This window comes from Primulina tabacum, chromosome 5 (assembly GCF_025594145.1).
Source record: "Primulina tabacum isolate GXHZ01 chromosome 5, ASM2559414v2, whole genome shotgun sequence".
In the NCBI taxonomy this organism is placed as follows: domain Eukaryota; kingdom Viridiplantae; phylum Streptophyta; class Magnoliopsida; order Lamiales; family Gesneriaceae; genus Primulina; species Primulina tabacum.
The window spans coordinates 8,692,641-8,709,695 of record NC_134554.1 but is presented as its reverse complement, the minus strand read 5'-3'; the positions used below and the strand labels follow the sequence as shown (position 1 = coordinate 8,709,695).

Sequence of the window (17,055 nt, the reverse complement as noted above, 5' to 3'; positions counted from 1 at the left end):
TAAGGAAAAATTGAAATCATAATTAGCGGAATAATATATGTCTATTAATTAATAGTGATTGATTTACAATTTAGAAGGCGTGTTTAATTACTTAAACTAATTTCAACTTTAGAATAAAGAAAGTATATAATGTGAGACAGTTTGAATGATTTGTTTTTAGGAGCCAAAATGGACCGACCTCTCCCACCGGTTCAACTAATGTTATTTCTTCTCTCACAACCGTTGAATTTACATGAAAAAATATCATAAATTTAGTTAGAAGTCGCTTATTCTATATAGAATATTATCATATATATATAGTCAATTATGGCTCTTGAATTGTTATTGCATTTACAAGAAAATTGTAATTTGATGGCATCTTGAAGGAGTCCCAATTTTAACGGATTATTAGTACTTCAAAGATAGAGTTTGAAAAGACACATCTTATTCGAAGGGACTTGATGGGATATTATTGATGAAAAAGAAAAATCCAAATTTGAGGATAAGTTTGGATTGAAGGACTTGAATTCGATGAATATTTGAAAAAAGATGACTCCATTTCACTACTCAAAAAATAATTAATTGAGATTTGAAATTAATTATCACGTAGATTTTGCTAAACAAACCGATTAATTTATTATTGTGGATGTGAAATCCCTAATCTCGAATTCTTCCATCTAAATACAAATGGATGATTTTTATATTAGAATGAATATTTTAAACTTAAATTCTCATTGTCTATCTCTTGTTTTGCTTTTCTAACATTGATAATTACTTTCTTTTTCAAAATCCACAAAATTGAGATTATATTATAATTAAGAACTTCAAAGATAATTTTTATAAGAATTTCATAATTAAACTAATTATCTAAGGCGATTTTTTTATAAAAAAAATTATGTTATTTATAATAATTTTTTATTTTCAAATTTAATTACAAATAATATGGTCATTTTTATTGACTATAATATACTATATAGGATAGTACAGATTATACAGATATAGACAATATTTTGACAAGTTCGAATGTCTTTTTTTTAAAAAAATAATAATAAAGAAGAAGAAAAGATTTCGTTAACAATGCAAAATATCATGTAAATAACATTTTTTTACAACCCGGATTCCATTAACAATGCAAAATACCATGTATATAACATTTGAAAAAAAACTTGTGTGAAATGGTTTCAGATGTCGTATTTTGTGAGACAGATCTCTTATTTGAGTCATCCATGAAAAAGTATTACTTTTTATGCAAAAAATATTACTTTTTATTGTGAATATCGTTATGGTTGACCCGTCTCACAGATAAAGATTCGTGATACCGTCTCATAAGAGATCTACTCATAACATTTTTTCACAACCCCACAAGGTTATGAAGTTAACCAAAAGTTGCCATTCAACGCAATCTTCTTCTTCCCATAAAATTTTGTTTGTGTGAATTCAGTGACCAATGAATCTGCAAATCATGTATACAGCCATTTCAAAAAGTAGCAGAAAAACGCAAGATAGAATGGCAACCATATCAATCAATGTGTGGTAAGTCTATGCCACTCATCATTCAATCAATTCCAGTTCATCAAATTATCTCAATAAAACAACGAGTTCCATACTTCGAGATGTTGTAAAGAAAGACACAAGGAAGGCAAACATAGGCTTACATGCTAGCGTTCTTAGCTGCTAGGACACCGGACTGTGCATCTTCGAAAACAAGAATCTTTGCTGGATCAATCGAATCCTCCCTAAAAAAAAAGCAGCTTCAAATTATCCCACCGACATTGGTGATATCAAAGTTTTCTGAAGAATAGTAGCTCAAATAGGTGATACCAAACAGAGATTTAGGTTAGGGTCAAGGTAAGGTTTTTAAAATTCTTAGCCCATGTACCGAAGGGGAAAAGGTAAAAGCAGCGCCTTCTTACCCATCATTTTAGCCTTGAGAGACCAATCAAAAGTCTTGCTGTATCTAGAAAGGATAATTTCTTGGACTTCAGTGTAGAATTTCTCTGTATCTGAATAAAATGAAAAAAACACTCCAAATACGCAATTAGGTAAATGAAATCCCTACAAACAATGTTTAAATATCAAGAATAGGTTAAAAAAAGGATAATAGAAATGAAAGACATCATCAGCAGAGAAAAGTGGAAAGAAAGAGTAGCACATACTATTACAGGAAGAGAAACCACCAATACATAATACATTCTGGAAAAGAAAAACCTATTAGACTCATCACACCAATAATTATAAGGTGAATCTTTAAACCTTGAATCGATCTTTGACCTCTCACTACCATTGTACACACGCAGGCTATCGAACACACAGTTCAAAAGAAAAACAAGTTTCCGAAACAAAAAAATACACCTCAATTTACAAGTCAAAAGGACAAAATAAAAGTAAATAGCAATCGCCCCTGTTCCATTCACGGCGCTGCATCCAGAGATGTGGAATCGACCGCTAAAAATCCACTTATGAATCCCGAATTCTTTCTAACATAGGAGCCACAAGGGTGCCACAGAGGCAAATAACTGTGTTGGACACAAAATCACCACCATTTCCACAGTACACACTGCAAATTATGGCCATCCTTAATTGTGAAAATAAGTTGCTAAGTTTTAAAAAACTACCCACATTTTTCCAAATACCCTCCATCATTTGGCTGAAGTTTTACATTACTACACGTGCTTCGTAAAGTTTATTCAACATGAAACAAAATTTAGATCACTTGGATTGCCATATTCAGCATTCACCAAAACACACGAACTCATTTCCTACTAAAAATTCTTAGTCTTCCAGCCTGCATGATAATGCAGAAAGATAAAATTATTTGACTTGCAAAAAAATTAAAAATAAAGAAATATCATAACACTGAAATTTTCAGTAACAATTAACCAAATTCACTGGACCACAGCAAAAAGGCCTAAATAACATGGAACATAAACATTCATTAAACCAAACAAATCCAGATACAACAACCCACTAACGATTTTCCAAATTAAAAAGACTTGACAACATGATACATCAAAAAGAAACAAAATTTAGCCGAGAAACCGGCATTTTCCGGGATTTATTAGTTTTGAAGACATAATTACCGAGTGAAAGGCCGTCCATATCGAAGATGACGTGAGTGATCGAAGGCTTCGTTTGAAGGAGTATCGTCTGCTCCAGCTGTGTCTTGGAGCTGGCAAAAATGGCGGCTGGCTTTTACAGCGTCGGCTCCGCCATAATTAGAGGAGACATTCGGAACTAAACCATAAAATTAAAAATTTAAAAAAATTATAATTCTCTAAAATCATATTATCTTACTAACTTTTATATCCACGTTTTGTATACTTGTCCAGTTAACATTTTTTTAAAGATAGTTATTTTTTAAAGTTTAATAATGAGGTGTATTTGATTTATGAAATTTATTGATTTTTAATGATTTTTTTAGATTTTAAAGTCGAAAAGTATTCAATTAAAACTTTTACATACTCTATAAAAATCTAGTAATAATCAAAATAGACGTTCATAGAGTTTTACAAAGTGAAGTGATATTCAACATTTATTTTTAAAAACTTTATAAAAGTTTATAAGTATTCAAATTTTCAATATAATTTTAGTAATTTCATGGAATTCATTAACATAAAAACAGTAAAGCCTAAAGTACAACTATAAATTGTCAAAAATTGTATTTGGTTCAACCCAAAGATTTGGATGAATTTTTAAAACTTCTAACTCATACACGATCTATTTATTTCTCTCTCTTTCGCTTCACATAACCTCTCTTCTTATCTTCTTTTATCTCATCTATCTCTATCGCTCTATCAAATTTTCGAAATGTATCTATATATATTTTTTCATCTATCATTTTCAAAATTTTCATTTTTTGTCTGATTGTTCATTTAATTATTTTTTATTTTAGTATCATATGATATTCTAAAATTGATTTTGTGATTTTTAATTTATGATTTATACAAATTAATGTAATATTTAATAATAATAAAAGATAATTCAAAAAAATATTTTTTAATTCTTAATAATTAAATAGACTCGCAACAACTATAATTTTTTTTTATTATTTTTAGCATTTTCAATTAATATATAAGGTATAATATTTTTATACAAAATTTTACCAACACAATGCTAAATAATACTCATTTCACACTTATATTATCAATTCAAAAATAAGGTTATAAATTAATCAATTGATATATTTTAAAAATTTACAAACATGCATACAAGTCCATATACACACACATGTAAGGATTAAATGATTTAACTTTTAAATAAGTAAATTTATTTATTAGTATAAATATTGAAACAATATTTCAAACTGAATATGTTATGTATGTCAATTAATTATTGGTTCAAAAATTAAAAAAATTATATGTTATAACCAAAATTAAAAATTCAGAAAAATCTATAAAAATCTTGCAAAAAAATCTAGACGAATTCACATAAATCTGTTTATAAATCTGTGAAATTCTGTAAAAATCAATAAAAATTTATCGAATCCATAAAAGTATATCATTTGAAAAAGACATTTAAAGTAATAAAAACTACGAATTGAATACGGCCCACTAATTTTTATTTATATTGCAAATATTTATAATTTTGAACATTATATTTTTGTTTTATTTTTAGTCAATGTTTTTAAAAATATTTTTTTATAATAAAAACAATACAATCATTTGGATAAAGATTTAACAAAATTTTATTAATTTTAAAATTTTGAAAAATTGATATGATAAATTTATTAAAATAGATTTTTATAATAATTTTTTATTAAATAAAAAATAGGGTCGTTTTATAATTTTAAAAAGATATTATTGATATTTTAAAAAATTCACAACGACACAAAAAATTAATTACTTTAAATATTTCAAATTTAACAATATAATATAAATGGTATAGAAAGCATATAATACTTTATTAAACAACATAAATGTATTCCATATAATTGTAATTTGTAAATAAATTTTTTTAATATATATTAAATTTATATACAATTAGTTCGGTGGTGGGATATGAGTAATTTGAAAGTAAATTTGTTTGTGAGATAAAGACAATATAATATATTAATTTTAAAAATTTCAATATCACCAAATGATTAGTATTAGAAGATAATATATACAAAATATATTTACATATATCTGTTTTAGGATATCATTTTGTCAATTCATCCAACTTATTGTTTATGTCCGCATGCCTAAGATAGGATTGAATTTCTGATTTTATGAGTAAAATCAAATTATTGTAATTTATCATAAATGCAATCCATTGAGTTATTTTACTCTGAATTCTTTCAAATGTGGTAAGTTATAATAAATATTAAATATTTTCAACCATGAGAAATCCTTATTTGTATTCACAATATCACATGTTTAAATTGAATTTCAGACGTGAAGATTTCATTGTTTATCAACTTTTGATGTTAAAACTTTAAATTTAGGACGAAATATCGAGTTTGAGATAACAAATATTTTCTTCAAGACCTAATTTTTGAAGAAATAATTTTTCTTGCCCATGATTATTTTTTCGAAATATTGTTGGGAAAAATAACAAATTATATATATATATATATATATATATATATATAAATAGTTGACCTAAAGTTAGGTCTTATCAATCTTGAATAATATTTTTTTAAATAACTTGACTGATACTTAAAATGTCGATATCTACGACACACCAAAATTTATTTTTGAACACTTTTTTCGGAATGGCTCTTGAAAATATAAATTTAGATAAATAAATAAATAAATATATATATATATATATATAACTTCATTATAAAAACAAATTTTACATAAAAATTATATTATATCTATTTATATGACGTGGAAAAAGAAGGAAAAAAAAAACAGAAATATTGAATCAATATAGCGTTGACCTCACCCCAACTCACAAAGTCACACTGCCGCTCTATAAACAAGTCTGAAACTTCTGTGAAACTCTTCAATCTTCATTCTACAAACTCATAATCAATCCCAATTCCTGCACCAATAAAAATTTTTCCTTTTTCCCCATTCCTTGTAATCCTCGAAGAATTGATCGAAATCCCACCTGGTAATCAGCAGTCCCATTTTTTTTGAATCTCAAATTGGCTTTAAAATGGTGCGCGTGAGCAATAATTTGGTGGGTATTCTCAACTTCATCACGCTTTTGCTGTCGATCCCTATAATCGGAGGAGGTATATGGCTCTCGAAACAAGCGAACACGGAGTGCGAGAGGTTTCTCGACAAGCCGGTTATCGCCTTGGGAGTGTTCATTCTTTTGGTCTCTTTGGCTGGGCTTGTGGGTTCGTGCTGCAGGGTTTCGTGGCTGCTGTGGGTGTATCTGTTCGTCATGTTCTTGCTGATTGTTTTGTTGTTTTGCTTCACGATTTTCGCTTTTGTGGTGACGAATAAGGGCGCCGGTGAAAAGATTTCCGGCAAGGGGTATAAGGAGTACAGGCTTGGTGATTATTCGAATTGGTTGCAGAAAAGGGTTAATGGAAATTGGGGAAAAATCAGGAGTTGTTTGGAAGCGAGTAAGATTTGCCAGAAGTTGCTTGAAGATGGTTCCACCCCGGTTGAAGATTTTTACAAACAACACCTATCTGCTCTCCAGGTATGATTACTATGTGTGAAAAATCCTTACTCGCTTTTTGTTATTTGCGTGTACTCATATCCATGTTCTTGTGTTCATTATGTTCTTCATTGATGGGATGGGGATTGTTTTTACATTTGAGGTCAAATTGTGAAATAAATTGCTGAGTATTTGCTATATGGGTGAATTTCGCATCTAAATTCTAATTTTTTTTATGATCAGATTATATATTTAAACTGCTGAAAACCATTTTTAACGTGTTTTTTGAAGGAAAAAAATTGGAAAAATTCGCAAGAATAAATCACTATATTAAGCTATAAGCAATTTGTGGACATTGGAGGAATTTGTCAATTGATTTACGATCACTGGTCAACCATTTGTTTTGAAATCTTGGCTTTAATTCATTCGTAGGTAGTTATTGGTGGGAATTTTGTAAAGTAGAATACTTTTTGTTTTATAATTATTATGTTTTCTTGGTCAATCATATACTCTTTTGGTAGAAGAAAGGTGGATGCCTTTTAACCTTTTTTTGGCTCCGTCAGTTTAATAAAAGACTTTCTTGCATAACGCTGTGATTTTTTTGCCATATGTTGAACTGCAATATTTTTCGTTTCTTGGTTTAATAATTCAGAACTTCTTTCGGTTTCGACGCAATGTTCGTTTATGAATTGTGGAAATTTATCTTGGTCACTGGTGCTACTTTTTGGCAAACTAGAAATAACGACAAAAGGCCAAAGTAGTATATACATATATTTGATCTAAAGGGGGAAGAGGTCCTATCTAAACTAAATTTAATCTAAATACCCACACAAGTGAGATTTGAACTAAGACCAAAGGGATCCTGGGGCCTCGCTCTTTCCACAAAGCCAAGAGATCCTTGGCCCAACCTAGTATATCTAGTGTGAGCAAAACTTATATATTCAAGAAAAAATTACACATGAAGCTTTCATTAGAGGCGACGACCTGCCTATCTGCTCTGATTGATCATCTTGCATTGTGGCTTGCCATTTGTTCTTTAAATGCAGTGGAATGCGCCTTTTAGGCTTGACTTAGATACATTTCATTATACTGCTATATTCTGCCTCGTATTCATGTTCTAAACCGAATTGCTGATATTTTCTCATCAGTCTGGTTGCTGTAAACCATCGAACGATTGCAATTTCCAGTACATTAGCCCCACAAACTGGAATTCAACGCAGGCCTCAATCTATGACAATCCAGATTGCCTTGTATGGAAAAGCGACCCAAATGTTTTGTGCTATAACTGTCAAGCATGCAAGGCTGGACTGTTGGATAACATCAAGAGTGACTGGAAGAGGGTGGCCGTTGTCAATATTATATTCCTCATCTTCCTTATCATTGTTTACTCTGTCGGCTGCTGTGCATTCAGAAACAACAGAGAAGATAACTATGCCTGGAAACATTACTCTTGAACCGATCGAGGGTGGGTTTGAGTAGATAACTGGCGTGAGACGCAATATGTGGATGTTTCTTACTAGTGAAACTCAGCATAAGATTCAATTTATATCCCGTGGTTCGTTTTCAGTGGATTGTTGGTGCATATGTGTTCTGATGTGAATTGAATCCTTCTGTTATCTTTCCTTTTGTACAAAATATTTGATGGCCTAAATTTACAAAATATATTTCTCTTTGAATCACTAACCAAACTGGAACCATCTCCAAACAAAAGTATAAGTTTTAATTAGTTTTATTAAAAAAAGTTCTCGAGCATTAAAATTTAAAGAGATAAATTTGGGTTTAAAAAGATTTGAACTTTAAGCAACACCAAACTAGAACCGTAAAATATGAAAATCTATCTGTGTTAAAATAATGAATTTCAACTGTACCAGTATTTATTAGAATTGAAATAAATCACCAAAACCATCGATTTTTGGACCAGTGATTAGGTATAATATCAGCACTTAATAAATTGTGGAACTGTATGGACCTACTAAGGTCATTGACAACTGTAGAGTCAAAAAAATCCACATAGAAATCAAATATATACTAAGGAAACAATTTTTTTTTTATAAAAAAGGTAAATAATTGAGAGGCCGGCCACATTATAATAATATATATATATTGTGCTAAATTACATGCTTATATTGACGTGACAATTTTAGTATTTTAGTCAGTTTGAAAATGAGAGCCATGCTTCATTTGACTTCTTCCACACCATGGCAACGTTGACTACGGTAAAGCATAGACCATAAGCTATTGTTTCACTTGCTGGATCATGTCATTCATTTGGTGTGACGTCCAGATATTTTGTGAGATCACACACCAAATGAACAATAAATGTTATTCTGGGTGAAATGAATCCGATCTAACGTAAAATTTCTTCCAAAAACACGTTGAGATTTTTTTAAAAAAACCAATATAAGTCATTTTAAAATCAACATGTAACTTCTTGAAAAAAAAATTATCATGAAAATATCGAAACAAAATATGGAAATCAGGAAAAAAACGGATTTTTTTATGACTACATGATCACATGAATAATTGTCTATCGAGATTAATGGTTCCCTGCTCATACAAAATAAGATAAGATTATTTATCTGTATATCACACAATAATGATTGCTCAGCTTTTCTTCATCCCTATTTTTACTTCTTCTCTTTTTTTTTTAATCGTGAAATGAAAAATTATCGACAAAATAGTTTGTGACACAGTGACATATCCGGACAGATCAACGAATATAAGTACCGTAAAGACATAGTGGAAACTTAAACATAAAACAAAATAAAACACACAGCAGGAAGACGCTGGAAAGTGTAAATACAAGAATCTAAGAGGAAAAACTTTGATCTTGAAGAAAAACTCAATCCACATGTGGCACGATTCCTTCAAAAGTCAAGTTGCGGGTTTTTCTAATAACGTAGACCGTCTCAGAGAAGGCAGACAGGTGTTTGTCGACGTCCATGGGTCGACAATACGCTCGCTTGAACCATTTGAGAGCAGCTCTAATTCTTGACATTTTTTGGTTCCATGTGAAGATGAAGAAAAGTTGACAGAAAATATGCGGGATAGATTAGGCTCCATTGATGGGTTGGTAGAGCAACAAAAAGGCTTAATATATCTTCTCTTATATTATACATTGCCAACAAGTAACATGGCACTCAAAACCACACAAGATGTAAAACGGGTGGAGTTCGACAGTTCTTTTAAAAATCAAGGAGATATTTCAAATAGTAACACATACAAATTTAGAAGAAAATTGTAGCCTGGAACAAATAAATGTCCTCAATATACACAATTCAAATATACAATTTTGTCATCAAAGAAATATTCTAGATGGCTCAGCAAGCCAAGAGCTTCAGTCCAATCTTTCTTTATCAACCCCGTCCAGTTTCGACAGATCGACTAAAAGAACACAGCCATCTCCGTCTCTCGTTCTGAGAAGTCGAGCGTCTAAAGCTTGATCTTGAACATCTAAGCAACTGATTCTGCAGGCTGCAATCTGTTGCTCTTGAAACCAAAGAATGGCTAACATCTGGAGATCCCATGCATAGGCTGGGGTTGAGTTTCAAAGAATGAAACCTTCGGCAACTCAAGGATCGGAAAGAACCAAAAGGAGAGAGTGGAACACACGGAGCACCGTCTGGCTTACAAAACGGAGTTTCGACAGAGATGGATTCTGGGATTTCTGCTACACAAGCGCAAAAAGGCAGCGATAAACTCGTTCTTGCAATTTCCTTCAAGATAGGCTTTGTGCTTTCAAGCCTGGTGAAAGAAACTATACCATGACGGCATAGCGGACAGGGGATTGAACCAGGCGGCCCATGAGCCACGGTGGATGTGGTATTGGTGGAACAAAGATATAAGGCACAATGAGTGCAAAACTCGTGGAAACAATCTGTACGGAAGTATAAATGAATAATTGAATTAGAGAACAATAAGGCCACGGTAATCCCTTTGCAATGCTCGAGCTGCTCTCGTTTTACGAGTGAAACAGTTGCCACGTTATTTATCAAGGGGCACTGAACAACAAAAAAGAAAGAGAATTAGTATTGATATACCATCAGCAGCAACGGTGCACTTCCTCTCCAAGCAAACAACACATGGGTCTGAGCATGTGGGCAGTGAGTCATTGCTTCTCCAACCACATTCTCTGAAATTCCACGAATAAAAGATATTATCTGAAACCTTCTTTGACAAATATAGCGAGAGTAGAACAAGTTCTCAGTATCTAATGAATGATATCGATTTATGTATAAACTTAGCCCAGTGCATATGGTTCTGTTTAAAACCCGATATCACTGGGAAAACATCAAAATTAGTCGGGGTCCTTATCCTAAAGTTTGTCCCCTAATAAGAGAAATTAGTTTATTTAGAATCTCAAGTAGAACATTGTGACTTTCACTCACCTAGCAATCTCAACGATACTCATAAGTGGAAGACATAAGTAAGGTGAAGGACTAAATTTTGCTTGGCCTTCTTGCCGTTGGCTAAGAGTGTCCTCAAGCCAATCTTTATGCCAGGAACGAGCAACCATCAAAGGAGTCCATCTTTCAGACATAATAGAATGAAATATCAATTAGTGATATAAAATTCGGTTATTATAATTAGTTAAACTTGAAATAGAAATAATAATCGAAGAAGGTATTGATTCTGTAGTGCAACAAACTTTGCTTAATAAAAGATAAAAACGCCAAATATAGGTGGCGTCATTATAATTTGAAGAAGTATATGAAGGATAAACAACGAAGGGAAACTTTGGAGATCGACTTTCCCTCAAAATGTTTTTTAAATAGTGACCTTCTCATGTATGTATCTTTAGCTTGATGAATGTCATAAATTTAAATAATTTTGTTTCGAGGTTAGATTCCAAGCTATGCCAACAAACATACCCGTTTGCATTTTCCGTTGTCAGGCTTGCTCCCCTGGATATCAAAAGCTGAAGACAGCGACAAAAGATGTCATGAGTTAAACCCATTTCTACAGACGAACAGCAGAAACTCGTCGGTCACCAGATAACTAACCTGACAACATTGAACATTACCGCCACAGGCAGCATAATGAAGTGGTGTGCTTCCAGAACCTGCAAGGTAATCATTTATTCATTTTGTACTCTCAAAAATAAATAACGTAATATAACAATAATAGATAAGCCTTTTAACGAACAAATGCTACAGATTTCCAGAAAAATGCATAATTTCCCACAAATGACTACTGAAGGTTGAATTGCCTTATATCATATGATATTTAGCATTAACACAAGACCAAGTGCTAGCGGCCATAACTCTTTTTCTTTTTGCAATTAAAAAGAACGAAAACCAGAGTAAATTGTCCAAACTGCCTCAAGAATCTATGCCCCATCAATTTAGCAGGCTGATAATCAAAACCGTGACTTGGGTTTCAGCAACAATTTAGTAAAGCAAATATTACTGGAGTTCCAAAGCAATTCAAATATGATAAGATTAAAAGTATGATTTTCAAGAAATCATTAAGGTAATCTCAACGATCAATACAACAAGGACGTACCAATAAAGAAACAAAAATCTAAAAGAAATGGCACATGCAATAAGAAGAATGACAGTTGCTAGAAATCATAAACTATTGATTCAGGTGTGATGATTCTAACTTAAAGAAAAAAAGAAATGGAAATAAGAAATCGATCTCACCAATCAAATCAACAGTAGTTCCGTCTTCCAACGTGACATTGGTAACTGATGCCCCTAAATCCAAAAGGAGGTGAACTGTTTCGACATGCCCATTTAATGCAGACATATGAAGGGCTGTGACACCACCATCAGCAGGCCTGTTGATTACTCCATACAGTGCACTAAGGAAGACAAGAAAATCAAATATACTCAGCTCCTTGCATAAAGGAAAATAGAAATTAAAAAAAAAAAACAGTTCTAATTTGTGTACCGTTCATCAAAATCTAGAACAGATTTATCATTCTTCGATCTTTTACTTGAGATGCTACAGAAATTTGGATTGCTAGGAACATAATCAGCAAGGAGAAGCCGAATGCACCGGGAATGACCGTTCAGAGCAGCTAAGTGGAGGGCAGTTGCTTCATTTAGATAATCAGCTCTGTGTATCTAAGATAGAATCACAACTTTATTTTTTTCCACAAACTGGAACACAATTCGTCAATATTTAAGAAAAATACAAGAAAAGTCATACGCTGGCTTTATAAAGAATCAGAGTCTGAACAACCTCCCAGTGACCACATTGAGAAGCTTGCATCAGGGCAGTCTACCACCAGAAAGCAAATAAAACAATTTCAATTTACACCAAAATTCTCTATTTTAGTTACAAAGAAAGTACAGATCTTTACAAAATTAATGCACGTGGCACCAAGTAATCCTCATTTTGGTACGTAGAATTGAGGAACTTAATTCACAATAAGTGAAGAATCTACAGGTGCCATTCACAATGAGGGGATAAGGACCAAGGTCGTACCTGCCCTCGATAGTTCCTGAGATTAATGTCAACCCCCGACTCAAGCAAGAGCGCGACAATCTAAATGTAAGGAACAATGTTATATACCATATGAATGTCTAAAGTTTATTACACTACTACTTTATGATTAAATCTACTTCAAATTAAGTGTTTGGATGTAATAAAAAAAACCTCATATTAAACTATATGAACTTATACCTCATTATGACCATGAGCGGCAGAATAATGCAACGGAGAATTGCGAACACCGAAAGTCGAGTACCTCGCGAGACGAGGATTATAGTCTAACAATGCCTTAGCTTCTTGAAGATCCCCATCTCTTGCTGCTGACACAAGACGCTCCCCAGAGGCAGAACATCCAAAAGATTTACCCACAAGTCTCAAAAATCTCATTTTGATACCAACCGAATCTAATAATCATGAAATCAAGATATTTAATAAAACTAAGGCTTCTAATTTAACTTCAGAAATGATATTTCTGTTCCCTAAATTGAATGAATGAATTAATGAAAAAGAAACATATATACATCAGTTTCGCTTGTCACTACCCCAAACTGTTGTTTCTTGATCTTCGAACCATCCAAGGAATCGCAATATTATAAACTTTCTGAACTCATATGTCATGTTTTCCACCTAAATAAACAAACTCTGAACTAATCTTCACCTGTACATACACCTAAAAAGTCTTTTTCAACTGTCGGAGTTTCACGCTCTACAATTGATAATTCAACAATGTTCGAAATATTGAATTGGAAAGAAAACAAACTTCACCAGCATCAACCTATACGCAACACCAACTTGATATTCACCAAATGCAAGAGGATGAGCAATTTATCTTTTTAAAAACAGATTTCTCTATCTTGATAAAGACAGATTTCCGTATAACTGAATTTTCCAACCAAATTGTCTAGTTTCGCCTAAAACCTGAGGGAATGAAGAAAATTTCAGACACCCCAAAATCAAAATTCTGTCCAATTACTTCCAAAAAAATCCCGGAAAATAGAGAAATCCTTGAAAACCACCTCCAAGCTCAAAACTTGGCCTATAAATCAAGAACACCCAGCAAGCTAGGTTCCAATATTTTCCCGGAAATTCAGAATAAAGATAACAACAAGATTCCAAGATTCACGTGTTTTGGCAAGGCCAAATTCCACCATCCCCACAAACTCAACCCAAAAATAGCGTTACATTTGTTTTTGTTTTGGGATTTTTTTATCAATAAAAAACTTTTAAAAAAATATTAATGACAGACAATCATCCCAATAAAATCTCTGTTTCCCTACTTCCAGCCTAATATTCTGTGTCCACGATAGTGGAAGTAACCCAAATCTTGGCTTGTCATTAGGTGTCACCCTAAATAATCGGCATTATTTGAACATTTTTAGCTACTTTATTTAAAAAAAATGATTTTTAATTTATTTAAATAACAAAATATGTCATTTTATTTATTTTGTTATTCTTGCTAAGATAAGGCACCTTTCTAAGCGCACGGCTGGCTCATTGGATATGATATTGGAGAACTCGTGGATCTTGAACATGATGGAAAGAGCAAAGCATGAAACCTTGAACACTCTAATTATTGGATAACTTACGTGAGTTGATGCAAAGAACAAAGCATGAAATCTTGAACAAAATGTGAGATAAATAAAAGTAGATCTGATATAGCCAAGTTAAAATTATGACTTCCGAATTCCGATGGACTTCGATTTCGTTCTAAATTTACAAAAACTACGTTAACCCATATCTACATCAACACTAATTAAAAGGAAGATTCATCTTATTTCGGTGTCCATGCCAGAATTTCTTCCCTCAAATAGAGAATTGATTTTCAAGTCGCTTGATCTCACCAGTCCACAAATATGCCAGAATATACACCATTAATGTACGTATCTGTTCCTCTACATGTTCGTGCTACACTCTAGAGGAAAACCCTGCGGGAATCGCTTGGCATCGGCACAGTAATCATATACCATATGATTCTTCTGCACCCATTTGAGCCTCTCCTCGCCATTGGGATCCAATTTCTGGGACAGCCAAGGCCTGTTATTTTCTTCCGAAGGAACACCGCAAGCGCTGGCCATTGCGGAGGAGACGATGCAAGCGTCTGCATGAAAGTTTCTGTACGAAGCAGAGAAGGGAGCTTGAGTCCAATCAGTCTTGATTAAGCCACCTCTTGTCGCCCATTCATCCGCATTCCAGATGCTCGAGTAGAGCTTCATCGGTTGGGTGTTGGGGAATGGGACTCCGTTGTTTTCCATGTTCTTGAATTCTCGCAATGGTGTGTTGTCTACTGAGAAGCTGGCATTCACAAGATTTAATCATGTGGAGATGGTGACTTGAAACATGCACAAAAGGCGTTGTTTACGACCATATTGATAATGTTTAAGGTCGGACTCTGATTTTTGACATATATTTTCATTTATTTTACCAAATTTCAATTTTGGTGTTAGAATGCTAACATGATACTTTACATCTCAACCTCATATAAAGGTAAATTGAAAAACGACTAAAGTTTTTTTTTTTTTTTTTTAAAGTCAAAGATCGCAAACTATACACAGAGAATTAAATCACAAATGACCCAAAAAAAATTTCCTTTGATTAGTTCACTACAAAATTTTTTAGAAAAAAGCAATTGATTGAAAGAGCGTGCTTACACAATAGTTTGAGGATTCCACAGAACCGAATATGTGTGGAAATCTGCGGTAGGATCAAACCACAGACGAAACTGCTGCTCTCTCTCCCCTTTGCCTTGCGTATACACATTTGTATGAACTGTGTAGGGCTCCCCGCTCGTGTTCCCCAGGAACTCGAAGTCTATCTCGTCATGATTCCACCCTCCCGAGGACAACTACAGATTCATACATATATCCAACAAAAACCAATCAATCATCAGGTAAAAATATATCACAGATCTTTCTGTTGAATTCTTCAAACATGCATACATACATAATAAGCGGTGACTGTTCCGGCAGAGTTTCCGGGAACAAGCTTGAGTTGCATGTCGATCATCCCGAACATGTACCGGCTATTCGACTGGAAACCAGACCCGGAATAGTTGTCGAGTGAGAGAATCAAAAGCTCGCCGTTGTTGAGGATTTTTGCGTTTCCTTCGCCCCAAGTGATGTCGAAATCTTGGTAATAGTTGCTGCCCGCGCTGGCCACCGTCGAAATGCTCAGAAATGAGCAGAAAAGTAAAACTAGTGAACCCATTTTTTGCTTTTTTCTCTGCTTCCGAACTCCTCGATGTTTAAATAGGAGCCAAGAATGCATGCGAAGATGACATGTGGAATGTTGATATATACATGTATATATATATAATTCAATATATTGATTTACAGAATTTTGATCTTTTATTTTATTTTGGTTAAAGTACATATATATTCAACAAACCAAGTGTTCCATACTAATGGTTTTTTTTACGTCTTTTTCTATAAAGCGCTCTTTTATTCATGCATGATATATCTTGATACCACATTTATTAAGATCTTGAATTTCTTATTATATAATCCATATGAATGTCTCAAAATACGGTCGGAAAAGAAGGATATCCATCAAAGCTAGCCAGTACTGGTGGCACAACGTTGCTGCATTTCATTTAAACTTTATAAATTCTCACGAATTTTCCATCCGTGAGGGGTAGAGTTGCGGACAGCTAGCTAGCACTAGATAAGCACAGAATAATATTAAGTATACTGTGTACAAACATGTGTCAGTTGAATTGAAATTGGATTCATCACCACCATTGATGGCCTTTTGTTAATGCTCCGAAACGAATGTGAGTTGTTACCAGATGGACACACACACACACAACCAGATGGATATACACGCACACACATATATGCATATGTATTGTGCAATTAAAGGAAAGCTTGCTAGGGGTGCATGGGTAATCGGGAACTTTTGTTGTAAGTTTCTGCCGATGCTGACTGCTTCTTTTTGTCCAAACATCGGATCTGATGTCATGTGATATGCTTTGGACATGCACTCAACTTAGGAATTATATATTTATTATATTCTCACCTCTCGAAATTTTAAATGAAGATAGAAACTTCATTTCCTCAAAAAATGTAAACAAGAATCGAAAGGATCAGAGATATTTGG

The 17,055-nt window shown here is 33.1% G+C and overlaps 3 protein-coding genes and 1 long non-coding RNA gene across 5 annotated transcripts; 1 reads left to right on the top strand and 3 right to left on the bottom strand.

Annotated features, from left to right (window-relative positions):
* Positions 1 to 1,097: 1,097 nt before the first annotated feature.
* Positions 1,098 to 3,176, bottom strand: LOC142544698 (uncharacterized). 2 transcript variants are annotated; one of them, XR_012820082.1, is made up of 3 exons: positions 1,893 to 3,176; positions 1,338 to 1,715; positions 1,098 to 1,144 (listed from the first exon to the last, which is right to left on the bottom strand). It is a non-coding gene; the product is annotated as an uncharacterized LOC142544698 (long non-coding RNA). The 2 variants fall into 2 exon arrangements; XR_012820083.1 differs by lacking the exon at positions 1,098 to 1,144 and having other exon boundaries at positions 1,189 to 1,432; positions 1,635 to 1,715.
* A 2,686-nt stretch (positions 3,177 to 5,862) lies between these two features.
* LOC142546215 (tetraspanin-8-like) lies at positions 5,863 to 8,195 on the top strand. The gene is made up of 2 exons (XM_075653808.1): positions 5,863 to 6,561; positions 7,668 to 8,195. Exons 1-2 carry the CDS (start codon positions 6,064 to 6,066, stop codon positions 7,971 to 7,973), a joined length of 804 nt encoding a protein of 267 aa, XP_075509923.1. The 5' UTR covers positions 5,863 to 6,063; the 3' UTR covers positions 7,974 to 8,195.
* Positions 8,196 to 9,720: 1,525 nt separating this feature from the next.
* LOC142546213 (putative E3 ubiquitin-protein ligase XBOS32) lies at positions 9,721 to 14,215 on the bottom strand. The gene is made up of 10 exons (XM_075653806.1): positions 13,153 to 14,215; positions 12,955 to 13,014; positions 12,676 to 12,747; positions 12,415 to 12,590; positions 12,165 to 12,325; positions 11,523 to 11,581; positions 11,391 to 11,437; positions 10,908 to 11,048; positions 10,560 to 10,651; positions 9,721 to 10,396 (listed from the first exon to the last, which is right to left on the bottom strand). The coding sequence occupies exons 1-10, from the start codon at positions 13,345 to 13,347 to the stop codon at positions 9,876 to 9,878; spliced, it is 1,524 nt and encodes a 507-aa protein (XP_075509921.1). The 5' UTR covers positions 13,348 to 14,215; the 3' UTR covers positions 9,721 to 9,875.
* On the bottom strand, positions 13,771 to 16,164 carry LOC142546214 (putative xyloglucan endotransglucosylase/hydrolase protein 23). Its single transcript, XM_075653807.1, has 3 exons — positions 15,901 to 16,164; positions 15,609 to 15,802; positions 13,771 to 15,252 (listed from the first exon to the last, which is right to left on the bottom strand). Exons 1-3 carry the CDS (start codon positions 16,162 to 16,164, stop codon positions 14,853 to 14,855), a joined length of 858 nt encoding a protein of 285 aa, XP_075509922.1. The 3' UTR covers positions 13,771 to 14,852.
* Between the last annotated feature and the right edge of the window lie 891 nt (positions 16,165 to 17,055).

Bases quoted from the DNA above. Each gene is read 5' to 3' on its own strand.
- LOC142546215 (XM_075653808.1), top strand. From the start codon at position 6,064: ATGGTGCGCGTGAGCAATAATTTGGTGGGTATTCTCAACTTCATCACG. The intron at 6,562-7,667 runs GTATGATTACTA...TTTTCTCATCAG, and splicing joins AACACCTATCTGCTCTCCAG to TCTGGTTGCTGTAAACCATC.
- LOC142546213 (XM_075653806.1), bottom strand. From the start codon at position 13,347: ATGAGATTTTTGAGACTTGTGGGTAAATCTTTTGGATGTTCTGCCTCT. The intron at 12,591-12,675 runs GTATGACTTTTC...ATTCTATCTTAG, and splicing joins TGATTCTTTATAAAGCCAGC to ATACACAGAGCTGATTATCT. The intron at 10,397-10,559 runs GTATATCAATAC...ACTTCCGTACAG, and splicing joins GTGCACCGTTGCTGCTGATG to ATTGTTTCCACGAGTTTTGC.
- LOC142546214 (XM_075653807.1), bottom strand. From the start codon at position 16,164: ATGGGTTCACTAGTTTTACTTTTCTGCTCATTTCTGAGCATTTCGACG. The intron at 15,803-15,900 runs GTATGTATGCAT...ATGAATCTGTAG, and splicing joins GAACAGTCACCGCTTATTAT to TTGTCCTCGGGAGGGTGGAA. The intron at 15,253-15,608 runs GTAAGCACGCTC...TGTGAATGCCAG, and splicing joins TGGAATCCTCAAACTATTGT to CTTCTCAGTAGACAACACAC.